General features: G+C 44.6%; 1 protein-coding gene across 1 annotated transcript in view; it reads left to right on the top strand.

Annotated features, from left to right (window-relative positions):
• LOC125426201 (cytochrome P450 20A1) overlaps nt 1-10805 on the top strand; it is a 46489-nt gene extending 35684 nt beyond the window's left edge. The window contains exons 9-12 of the mRNA XM_048484456.1: nt 1351-1462; nt 4998-5062; nt 9618-9707; nt 10112-10805. Coding sequence (XP_048340413.1) covers nt 1351-1462; nt 4998-5062; nt 9618-9707; nt 10112-10262 — 418 coding nt within the window. The 3' untranslated portion in view covers nt 10263-10805. The remainder of the gene's footprint in view (nt 1-1350; nt 1463-4997; nt 5063-9617; nt 9708-10111) is intronic.
• The last annotated feature ends 1879 nt before the right edge of the window (nt 10806-12684 follow it).

Raw genomic sequence — 12684 nt, 5'->3', positions numbered from 1 at the left:
AACAGCGGCATTGTGCCGCTGGGGGGTTGCGAGGCCGTCGCTGCTGCGATGCAGTGGCGGCGGCTGTGCGAACCCCTCCCCAGGGACGCTGTTTTTAGCGTCACTGGGTCGCTGTATTCCGCCTGTGCGGAAACAGCCTTTGTTAAGAAATCCGGGTTGTTCCGCTGTTTGTATGTGCTCTCTGCCTACATCCTCCTTTCTCTTAAATTAGTTTCTTTCTCACTTTCATGGTTTAGAATTACGCCCACATCTGTGCCAGCAGTACTTTAAGCAAATCAGGAATGCCCTCATAATACAAGTTTGAAGTGGGTGGCAAATCTTGGTAATGAGGCAACCTGGGTAAAACGAGTGCCAATGTAACACTGCGTTATGGTTAACACAACAGTTTGGGGAAAGATGAAAGGAGAGAATTTGCACCAGGGAGAGAATGGGAGGGAAAACATTGCCTACCTTGTATCTTCACCAGGTGATTACAGCTGAATAACCAGCTGAGTTATGCCCTTCTAAGTCCATTTGAAGTCAGTGAACTTGGTGGTGGGGACGTACCATCTAGTTGCAGCTGGCTTATAGTGATTCCTGAGTCAGTGACTGATTTATGATGGGCACAGATACACGTGGTCCTTGCATGATTTACGGTGGACACTAATAATTATGGTCCTTGCATGATTTATGATCGATACCCATAATTATGGTCCTTGCATGATTTATGATCGATACCCATAATTATGGTCCTTGAATGATTTATGATGGTCACCCATAAACTTGGTCCTTGAATGATTTCAGCAAACAGTATGGACAAGGATCCAAAGTATAAGGGGTATTTTTCACACTTCCCCGAATCCTGTTAACATCCATCATGGTAGGTGGACCAAAATATTCTACAAATGGATGAGACATCGTGTGAGACATTTGTTTCAATTGTGTATCACAACTAGTTCTCTCTTCCTGAAACCATGTTGTGAAGCAACTCAGTAGGATTTTCAAGGCAAGAGATGAGCGGAGGTGGTTTTGCCATTGCCTGCCTCTGGTGACAACCCAACCTGGTGGTCTCCCATCCAAGTATTAACCAGGGCCAATCCTGCTTAGTTTCCAAGGTCAGACAAGGTCAAGCTAGCCTAGGCCATCCAGCTCAGTTGATGGACTTAAAAGGATATAATTTTGGTTAAAATTGCACAATAAAATGGCCCTTGCATTTGCAAGTTATGGTAGGAATGGATGGTTTAATGTTGGACACTTTGTCAGTTTTCTGGTATTTTGGAATACAAGAAAACAGACTTTGGAATCCAGAGACGTGTGTGGCAGTCCATTTTATTTGGTATGAAAAGGCTTTTAATAGATTCCTATTTGCAGATATTGCCGGCAGGTTCTGTGTGAGACAGTGAGGACGTCAAAACTGACGCCAATTGCTGCACAACTTCAGGAGCTGGAGGGCAAGGTTGACCAACACATTATTCCAAAGGAGGTAAGCGAGGAAGCTGGCGCTCATATTCTCTACTTCTGATTGGTAGATGCTTGCCTTTTATACACTACTACGAAATCTAGAGAGATAGTGGGGAGAATTTGGAGCTTTGAGAGCCAGCATGGTGTAGTGTAGTGGTGAAGAGCAGGTGCACTCTAATCTGGAGAACCGGGTTTGATTCCACTTGAGCTGTGTAAGCTTATCCGGTGAACTAGATTAGCTTGTGCCTTCCAACGCATGCCAGCTGGGTGACCTTGGGCTAGTCACAGTTCTTCAGAGCTCTGTCAGCCCCACGTACCGTATATACTCGTGTATAAGTCGACCCGCGTATAAGTCGAGGCACCTAATTTTACCACAAAAAACTGGGAAAACTTATTGACTCGCGTATAAGAGAATTCGAATTGGTGAAATGCGAAAAGCATCGAATTGAGGGCATCAATGTAGGTTAAAATGTTTTTTTGAATATTTATTTCAAAGAAAAAGTAAACTGGCTCTGTAAGTGGAAAAGAGGGTCAACAAGAACAATATGGTATCAACAATAACTTTAAAAGTACAAAAACCTTAGCTCAACTGGCAGCCAAGCTAAAACACAAGAGTTAAAATCCTCCAAAACTGGATTCATCTCATCATCATGCTGTATGTCCAAATGTAATCCAACTTAGATTTTTTTTTTTAAGGAGGGATATTATCAGAAATGAAAATCTACTAATAGCTTCCATTTATGTAAACAATGGGGGGATGGGGCATCCCCTTTGAGGGTCAATAACTTTGGATCCCCTGACCCAAACTTCACCAAACCTGGCTGGTATCATAAAAGAGACTCTCCTGATGAGACCAGCCAGGTTTAATGAAAATAGTTCAGAATCCCAAAGTTATGGACCCTCAAAAGGGTAGTCCCATCTACTAATATCTCCCATTGAAAACAATGGGGAACGGGGGCACCTCCTTTGGGGTCCATAACTTTGGACCCCCTGAACCAAACTTTACCAAACTTGGCTGGTATTATCAGGAGAGTCTTCTGAGGGTACCCTGAAATTATGGTGCATCTAGCATAAAAACTGCACCCCCTGCTGGCCGGCAAAGTAAAAACACACAAAAAAAATTTAATGACCCGCATATAAATCGAGGGGAGCTTTTTCAGCATTAAAAATGTGCTGAAAAATTCGACTTATACATGAGTATATACGGTACCTCACAGGGTGTTTGTTGTGAGGGAAGAAGGGAAAGGAATTTGTAAGCCCCTTTGAGTCTCCTTACAGGAGAGAAAGGGGGGATATAAATCCAACCCACCTCCGTCTTCTTTTAAACTCACACAGCAGAACATAAATAACTCTTTTTGGTATACAGTTATCCATTCCACATTCCTAAGGTCACCCCCCACTATCTGAAAATCCACATAAATCCACAAAGAAGAAGTCTGATTTTTATTTCATTTTAACTCTTAAAAAGAAACTGTATATATTTATGGTATTAAAAGATAGAATATGTTGAAATTATGCAATATTATGCATATATTCTGTGCATTTCCCCGTTTCTAAACTTGTTGGTGTTATCTGCTGGCCTCCGAGTGTTGTCTGTGGCTTTCGCAAAACTCCCTAAAACTTCCCATTTAATTTCTTATGTCGACTTGCAATATATCAAAACCATGATGGGGGAAAGGATAACTGTAAATGCTGTTGTAGCAAAAAAGGGAATATAGATCAGAGATTTATTTTTTTTAACTATTGTATCATTCTCAAGTCAGGAGTAGAGTTTTGATGAAAGGTGTCACACCCATTTTCCAAAATCCTTCTTTACACCATCTTTCGGTATTAACGATAAATAGAATAGTGTTTGGTGTGTTTCCAGCTCAGGCTGAAAACTGGTTGGTGATAGAGCATGGAAATATATTATGCACACCGACATGATGAATAACAAAGGATTCAGTTATTGGGGTGCTGTGTGGTTTCCGGGCTGTATGGCCGTGTTCTAGCAGCATACAGCCCGGAAACCACACAGCACCCCAGTGATTCCGGCCGTGAAAGCCTTCGACAATAGATTCAGTTATTCTGTACGCATATAGATTAAATTACATATCTGCTATGCACCGTTAGTGAGATTGCCTTTGTAAAGTGTGGCCCATCTATGGTGGCTTCTGATTTGTTTCCAGGCACCATTCAAGGTGCTGGGGCTCACCTTTATATAGTCCGAGACCAGCATAGCTGATGGACTACTTCGTCTCTATCTATCCCGGTGGTTCTCAACCTGTGGGTCGGGACCCCTTTGGGGGTCGAACGACCCTTTCACAGGGGTCGCCTAAGACTCTCTGCATCAATGTTCTCCATTTGTAAAATGGATAAATGTTAGGGTTGGGGGTCACCACAACATGAGGAACTGTATTACAGGGTCGCGGCATCAGGAAGGTTGAGAACCACTGATCTTTCCCCTTCTGCTTATGCAGAATGTTGCACTTTCAATCCACTTTCATAATTGTTTGCTAGTGAATTTTGCTATTCTGCACAGCTGCAAAGTGCATTGAAAGTGCATTATTCTACTTTGATTGTTGGTTGCTTGTTGCTGCAATTTAAATTGCAATAAGAACTTGCATGAATGTAACAAATTGTACATTATTGAGTTTTTGTGTGTGTATGTATATATATGTGTGTGTGTGTGTGTGTATGTGTATATATATGTATAGACTGTAAGATGGTAAAGATTAGAATGTTTCTTTTTTGAGTTTAGAGATATGTAAACCTAGCTGGAATTTCTTCCTTCCTTCCTTCCTTCCTTCCTTCCTTCCTTCCTTCCTTCCTTCCTTCCTTCCTTCCTTCCTTCCTTCCTTCCTTCCTTCCTTCCTTCCTTCCTTCCTTCCCTCCCTCCCTCCCTCCCTCCCTCCCTCCCTCCCTCCCTCCCTCTCTCTTTTCTCTTGCGATCTCTTGCTTAATTGCTTATAAATGATTGTATTATGAATTGTATGATAATGAACTACCAATAAACTTAAAAAAAGAAAAGAAAGTGCATTATTCTACATGTGCGGAAGGGGCCTCAAATCCAGCGACAAAGGGCATTGAAAGTGCATTATTCTGCATGTGCAGAAAGGGCTTCTGTCTACCATAGTTGTTGTCCAAGGCCCAGCTTTGGGGTCAGGCAGGTACCAACCAACGGGAGGGCCTTCTTAGCTGTGGCGTCAAAACCAGGGAACTCCCTCCCCAGGGATAGTCATCTTTCCCCTTTTGACACTGTCTTCTACCAGCAGATGAAGACTTTCTGTTTGGTCTGGTGTTTTCTCATGATCTCTCCTTCCTGTCCCATGTTTTAATTGCTGTTTATCTGCTTCTGATATGTATTTAGTTCTGGATTTAATTGTTTTTATTTTTTTATACTGTTTTGTTTTCAAGGTTAGCTGCCTTGGTGGCCTTGATTGGGCAGAAAGGCAGCATACAAATGGCTGTGAATATAATCTGAAGCCAAGAATGGACCTGTAGTGTCATGCAGGTTCCTGTGCCAATATTGTGTCATTTGGATGGGCTGAAATGACCTGTTTTTAATTTTGTTTCAGACTCTGGTGCTGTACGCTCTCGGAGTGGTGTTGCAAGACAGCTCAGCCTGGCCGCTGCCCTACAAGTATGAAACCGCAACAACTTTGTCATAGGTTTTCACGATATTTTTCCCCTTGCTGTTTTGGAATGGTAACGTTGGTCTATCTCATGATACGGACCTTGGTAGACTGCACCACTTTAGACCAGATTATGTGTCTGAATGTTCTTCTCTGTAAAGTCAAGAGCAAAAATGAAAAGTAACATGTCTGTCTGTCTGTCTGTCTGTCTGTCTGTCTGTCTGTCTGTCTGTCTGTCTGTCTGTCTGTCTGTCTGTCTGTCTGTCTGTCTATCATCTATCTATCTATCTATCTATCTATCTATCTATCTATCTATCTATCTATCTATCTATCTATCTATCTATCTATCTATCTATCTATCTATCTATCTATCTATCTATCTATCTATCTATCTATCTATCTATCTATCTATCTATCTATCTATCTATCTATCTATCTATCTATCTATCTATCTATCTATTATTAGTTTTATATACTGCCCTCCCCCTGAGGGCTCAGGGTGGTTCACAACAGGTTAAAACATACATTAAAACATAATTTAAATACCAATTACATAAAAACAGAACCCATTTAAAAATGTGGATGGCGTCTGGCTACCCCCCTCCCCCCCTTGTGCCCACGGGAGGCCAGATGACATGGTAGATTTTTAACCAGGCTGGCCAAATGCCTGGCGGAACAGGTCCGTCTTGCAGGCCCTGCGGAAACTCTGTAAGTCCCACAGGGCCCTGATCTCCCTAGGGAGCCTGTTCCACCAGGTAGGGGCCAGGGCTGAAAAGGCCCTGCCCCTCGTCGAGGCCAGCCTGATCATTTTTGGGCCAGGGATCACGAATAGGTCCTCCTCCGAGGAGTGGAGGGGCCTACTGGGACAATACTAAGGCCTTTTCCGCACATGCAGAATAATGCACTTTCAATCCACTTTCAATCCACTTTGCAGCTGTGCAGAATCGCAAAGTCCACTTGTAAACAGTTGTGAAAGTGGATTGAAAGTGCATTATTCTGCGTGTGCGGAAGGGGCCTAAGAGAAATCTTTTTTCACTAATCAGGAAATTTTCCACAGGCGGGAGGTTTTTGAAGTGGAGGATAGTTAAAGATGTGATGGCCACCATTTTGTGTTCTGAAATGGTACCGTCCAAGAACATAGCTCTGAAAATGCAGTTCAACTCCCAGTCAATACAATACAACTACCTTTATTAGGCATATTAAAATAGGCTCCAGAGCGTTGCAGACATTTCTGAAGTGCTCCCAGTGTTTACCTGATGAGAAAGGGTCATCAGACATGGGTGAAATGATTAAGATTGAGAATCTGTTAAGATTTAGAGGCACATTTGCTTTCAAAGCCAGGTGAGTGAAAATGACTGAAAATGTGATCTCCCAAAATGCTTTCTGATGTAGTGGCATAGGAGATTAGGAGTGGCATAGGAGGTTAAGAGCTCGTGTATCTAATCTGGAGGAACCGGGTTTGATTCCCAGCATTGCCGCCTGAGCTGTGGAGGCTTATCTGGGGAATTCAGATTAGCCTGTACACTCCCACACACGCCAGCTGGGTGACCTTGGGCTAGTCACGGCTTCTCGGAGCTCTTTCAGCCCCACCTACCTCACAGGGTGTTTGTAGTGAGGAGGGAAGGGCAAGGAGATTGTAAGCCCCTTTGAGTCTCCTGCAGGAGAGAAAGGGGGGATAGAAATCCAAACTCTTCTTCTTCTTCTTCTTCTTCTTCTTCTTCTTCTTCTTCTTCTTCTTCTTCTTCTTCTTCTTCTTCTTCTTCTTCTTCTTCTTCTTCTTCTTCTTCTTCTTCTTCTTCTTCTTCTTCTTCTTCTTCTTCTTCTTCTTCTTCTCAATACTTTCCTTTTCTAACGATTTGGGATCTTACACAGTAAATGCTGCAAATAGCTATTTATAAATGTTTTGAGGTCAGCTGGGAGAATGAAATATTGACATCTCGGTTCATATCACCGTAGTTTGGAGGAGGAAAAGGCAGTCAATGTGGATTGTTTTTGAAGGAAATGGAGGTGCCGGCTCATTATTTCCAGAAGTGAACTAGTTTTTAAAAGGGCTGATTTCAAAACGTGGAATTCCACAGCAAGACAGAAAATGCTGTAGCTTGCTTTAGCCTCCAGATGGCAACTCTTCACGTAGTTTAGGGTTGGGGGAGGATGGGACTGAACCGGGTCACTGATTTAATTCAGAGAGGAAAGACAGTAGGCGCAATTGAATAAAAAATTCTCTACAGCCCCTGCTCTGTCTCATGCAGCTGTAGCTGCAGTGTTGGAACGACGAATTAAAGAAGAAACTGAGAGGTCTGATTGTGTGGGGGAAGAAAGCATGTGTGGGGGAAGAATTTTGGTATCTCTGGCAACAGCGGAGGCAGAAGTAAAATGGCAGAGCCTGTGTCAGTTTTAAAAATGGCCCCCATGACCTCCTTTTTCAGTGAAGGCTCAGAACCAACACATTATTTGATAAGAAGAAGAAGAAGAGTTTGGATTTATATCCCCCCCTTTCTCTCCTGCAGGAGACTCAAAGGGGCTGACAATCTCCTTGCCCTCCCCCCTCACAACAAACACCCTGTGAGGTAGGTGGGGCTGAGAGAGCTCAGAAGAACTGTGACTAGCCCAAGGTCACCCAGCTGGCGTGTGTGGGAGTGCACAGGCTAATCTGAATTCCCCAGATAAGCCTCCACAGCTCAGGCGGCAGAGCTGGGAATCAAACCCGGTTCCTCCAGATTAGATACACGAGCTCTTAACCTCCTACGCCTCTGCTGCTCCTGAAGTACGTTTCCTTCACGGCTCTGTATCAGTTGGGTCTGGGGCCCCCACCATGTAACTCTCTAATGTATGATATGGACTTTTCTAAATTCCAGCCTGTGTGGAGTACCTGAATGGGAACAGAACTGAGTCCCCAGTGGAGAAGAGGTTTCTGCCTTTCCCCTGTGTTTTTCAGGGATTATAGGGGCTGCTAGGGGAAAGATCCAGTTCTGTGATCTTGTGTGATCCAACCTGATAAGTCTCGTAGGGAAAAACTAAGCCGGGCTGTGGTGCTGGCGTCTCATGTCTGTGAAATGAAAAGACATCTGTGTCGGGGGAAGAAGAGCTTGAGAATATGTGAACTTTAAAGGAAAGGCCTTAAATAGAGAAAAAACGTGGGCATTCTTGCTGTGAGAGTTTGTTCTGTAGAGCAGTGAACGCCAGAGAGAAGCTTGGAAATTTCTTACATAGATGGCAACTCTTAGTGTATAAGGATGTATACAGCCATACGATACCCAAGACTTTTGTTTGTTTTGTTCATTTATTTGGTTGGATTTGTTATGCTGCCCTCTCCCAGCTAGAGCCCAGCTTATTACTTAATTACTCATTACTTAATGATACTCCTTGGAAGACGAGGCAGCAATTTCCACCTATTCCCCCTTGAGATCCTGCCTTTACTCTAAATGGTGTCCCTGTGTCTGCTGATGTCTTCCCCCTTCCCCAGAAAAGAATTTGGCGGGGAGAGGCAGAGGTGGGATCCAGCAGGTTCTCACAGGTTCCCGAGAGTAGGTTACTAATTATTTGTGTGTGCCGAGAGGGGGTTACTAATTGGTGATTTTGCCACGTGATTTTTGCCTTAGTTACGCCCCTCCTCTCAGCAGTAGCGCGCAGAACTTGAAGCAGTCTAGCAGGAGGTGCACCGGCGTGCGTGGCAGCCTGCGCCTGCGTGCATTCGTTTCCCGCCCAAGGACTGGCGCAGCAGCTGTGTCCTTGCCACAGCCCCGCCCAGGAATGCCCCGCCCCCGGAATGCCCGGCCACGCCCCCGTTGTGCCCCGCCCAGCCCCATTGGCGCTACGCCAGTTTGAATCCCACCACCATGGGAACCTGTTACTAAAAATTTTGGATCCCGCCACTGGAGAGGAACTCAGCAGTAGAGAGAAATGGGACACGCTATCTCTGCAAAGTCTCAGAGTTTGATTACACCCCATTGTATGCATCGTGCCAGCTGAAATACGCGGGCTACCACCAGATCTGAACTGTCTTCAGAATCTGCCTCTTGACTTTGAGAGGAATGTGAGGAGGCATGGTAGTCAAAGGAGCTTTAGTAATAAAGGATCTAACGCCTTATGAAATAATGGCCTGTGCTGCAGCACAGCCTTTAATCAATGTTATTTGCTACAATTAATCTGTCTCTTCCCTTCCTCCCTCCCTGTGAAGTAAACAGCCTGGCATCGTGTCGATGCCTTGTCAATCCTTTGATGGTGGAAATCTCACATTAATTTAGGCTCGGCGGTGTAATTGCTTGTTCGAAACCCCCCACTGACCTGCTGGCGAAACAAGCTCTTCTTTCTAATGACTCATCAGCTTCTGCGCATCCGTTCATTCACAGACCAGCTGGGTGAAGGAAAAAAAATGGGAGGAATCATTTCTCAGGGAAGGAGGAAGGGGAGAGCAGAGAAATCAGATGGCTGCAGACTGACCAAATGGTACAAAATTGGGGGTTGAAAAACAGCACCAGTCTGATAGGGGCCCCGCACAGCGCAGTCTTTGGTATTATGGATTCCTAATCCCTCTTTTTTGGTCTCTCTGCTTCTCTTTTGTAGATTTGATCCCGATAGATTCAGTGATGAAACTGCCGTGAAAAACCTTTCTCTCCTAGGCTTTTCAGGGAGTCAGGAGTGCCCTGAGCTGAGGTGAGAAAACCAAAAATATCTCTTTGGTGTTACGGGCGGTGTGTGGGCGAAGTTCATTTCTGATGCTGTTAGAGCTTCTCCGGATTGTTAGAATTTCTCCAGAGAAAAATTCCCCTCAACAGAAAGGGAGATGGTTTCCACTTATTCCGGCCCCCCATCCCATTCTGGGGTCCCTGCCCTCCCAGCCCCTATTCTTGGGTCTCCTCCCCCCTCCCCGCCCAACATTTCCAGCATTTTAGGAGCCATTTTGGGTGGCAGTGGGAGGGGGAAGGCTCAAAACCCCACTTCGCTGACAGATACCTCTTTTTATCAGTGGAGATTTTTATCAGGCTCCAAGTCATTGAGTCATGTGATCTTCACAATGATACATTCCATATGTACCTTGTTGTTTTTTTGGTTCCTAGGTTTGCCTACATGGTAGCTACTGTGTTGCTGAGTGTGGTGGTCAGGAAACTGCACCTGCACCCTGTGGAAGGACAAGTTATAGACACCAAGTACGAGCTAGTCACCACACCGAAGGAGGAAGCGTGGATAACTGTGTCCAAGAGGAACTAAGGCAAAGTGGGGAACCCTTCCTCACACGAAGAGCCATTTGGCACCACTCCCTGCCTTCTAGCATCTTACTCATTCTGAATCCACCGATTCAGCCCTTTTCTCTCCTCCTTTAACAACAAGATCAGGTTATCTTGTACTATGAATGTACTCTGAGATGTAGAAGTAATGCAGGAGGAGAATAGTATAGGCTAACAAATATTATAGGCCGTCCATCTTCCTTCCACTCCCATGCCTTCTGATCTGGAAGTCCTTACCTCTCTTTACATGTGTGATTGGCCCATTTTGAGGACTCTGCACCTGCCCGTAAGAACTCTTTTTTTTCTATAGGACAGACCTTTTTACTTGCTTGAGGGAACTACTTGTTCAGCATAGAGCCCTTGGAGAGAGGCAAATGCGTTTGAGGGCTAAATCCCAACGAGGTTTGGCTCCAAATTAAAGCTTGGTTTTGCTTACCAGAAATAATAAAGGCTTCAAGAATGTCCTTTCGCCAAGCTAAGGCGGAGATCAGGAGCACATTTTTCATGAATAAAGGTGTGAAACTTGGCAGCTGTCTTCTGCCATCATTCTCACTCTGTCCCCTTCTTAACCGTGATGGAGAAAGTGCATTTCATTGGTTATTATTATTATCGGTATTAGATTTAACATCCTGCCCCTCCCCTTTCAGGGCAGCATTCAACAATGATAAAAGCAACAACATTAAAACTTATGCCTAATAAAGGATGTATGTATGTATGTATGTATGTATGTATGTATGTATGTATGTATGTATGTATGTATGTATGTATGTAACAACATTAAAACATTCAATATCCCATTAACAAATATAGGCTCATTCCGCACATGCAGAATAATGCACTTTCATACTGCTTTCAATGCTCTTTGAAGCTGTGCGGAATGGCAAAATCCACTTGCAAACAGTTGTGAAAGTGGTTTGAAAACGCATTATTTTGCCTGTGCGGAAGGGGCCATAAATTGTCTGATGACAATTGGACTCAGTCATCTTAATTATGGAATTTTCAGAATCAAGGGACTATAAGCTAGGCCAGGGGTGGGCAATTATTTTTTCCATGGGGCCGCATAAGAAACAGAAAATATTGTGGAGGGCCGGGCCCTCCTCCCGTCCAGAGGGGGCGTGCTCAGGTCAGCCCTTCCTGCTCCTTGCCCTTCGGCGGCAGTTCGCATAGCAACAGTCACTCGCTCTCCCCACCCTCCCCACCTTTTCCTCTCATGGTGCTTGCGCAATGTGGCGGAGCTCCGAGGGTGGGGAGAGAACTACAGCTTTTTTTTCAACTCTCTCGCGATCCTCCCCGTCTGTTCCTGACACTGCGCCTGCATAAAAAGGTGGGGCTCCCAAGAGGGGGAAGTGCGCATGCGCGCGTGAGAGACCGAGAGAGGCTTTTTTTAATAATCCCAGTCTCTCGCCGCTTCTCCCGGCCGCCATTTTGACGACAGGTTCTTCTAAAGCAGGGGCCAGTCAGGGTCATCCAGCGGGCCGGATGTGGCCCGCGGGCCGTATAATGCCCAGGTCTGAGCTAGGCACTGTTAATTGGGGAGGCCTCCTGATGTTAATTATAGCTGCCTCAACCATATGCCTCATGGAACTTACAGGGTTTTACAGGCCCTGTAGAACTGCATTCGCTCCTGCAGGACCCTGGCCTTCTCAGACACAGCATTCTACCAGGCGTATGGTTGAAAACCAAACTGGATAAATCTGTGTATGGACAATAGCTTTCTAAAGCACCTATTTAGATACCAATGGAGACGTTTTACCTACTCTGTGGTGATCATAAGCAGGCCTTTGATCCAACCAATATTAGATGAGTCTGACCGCTGTTGAAAACAATTGAACCAGTGTGGATTGGCTTTCTGCCAGATGTGGTCACAGCTAGCTTCAACTGCAGTACCACTGTGGTCATCCCAGAACAACTGTGGAGATGGATTTTGGGCCAGATGTTATGCTGGATGCAATCAATTTAGAATAATGTGCCCCTTAAAGAGAAAGATTCTTTTTTCCCCCTTAACCGGTAGTCTCCTTAAAGCCTGTTGGTTTTAACTTATAGTGGTTAGTTAGGGTCCTTTTGCTGTACAGCATAGAGAAGGATCGCACTGAGCACACAGCCGCTGTGCTGTTTAGTTTCTAAACCATTTCAGAAGAAAATGAATTCAAAGTAGTCTCGACCTTTTCGCATCAGGCATCAAATATATGCTTCCAATTATTTTCAGGTTAATTGATTTCTTTTTCCCCCAAGAGCAATTCTTTATCTCTTTTTTGCTTTTCATTGTGAATTTTCTACTGAGCATGTAATTAGCTACAATAGAAAGGGGGCGATTAAAACCACTTAGCAACATTAGTACGTAGCTTTTGAAAAGGTAGCTACTGTGGCTGGTTTTCACATACCCTCATTCCCTTTCTAGGCATGGG

Source organism: Sphaerodactylus townsendi, linkage group LG02, assembly GCF_021028975.2.
Source record: "Sphaerodactylus townsendi isolate TG3544 linkage group LG02, MPM_Stown_v2.3, whole genome shotgun sequence".
Classification (NCBI taxonomy): domain Eukaryota; kingdom Metazoa; phylum Chordata; class Lepidosauria; order Squamata; family Sphaerodactylidae; genus Sphaerodactylus; species Sphaerodactylus townsendi.
The sequence above is the reverse complement of the archived record's forward strand: the minus strand, read 5'-3'. Positions and strand labels throughout refer to the sequence as shown.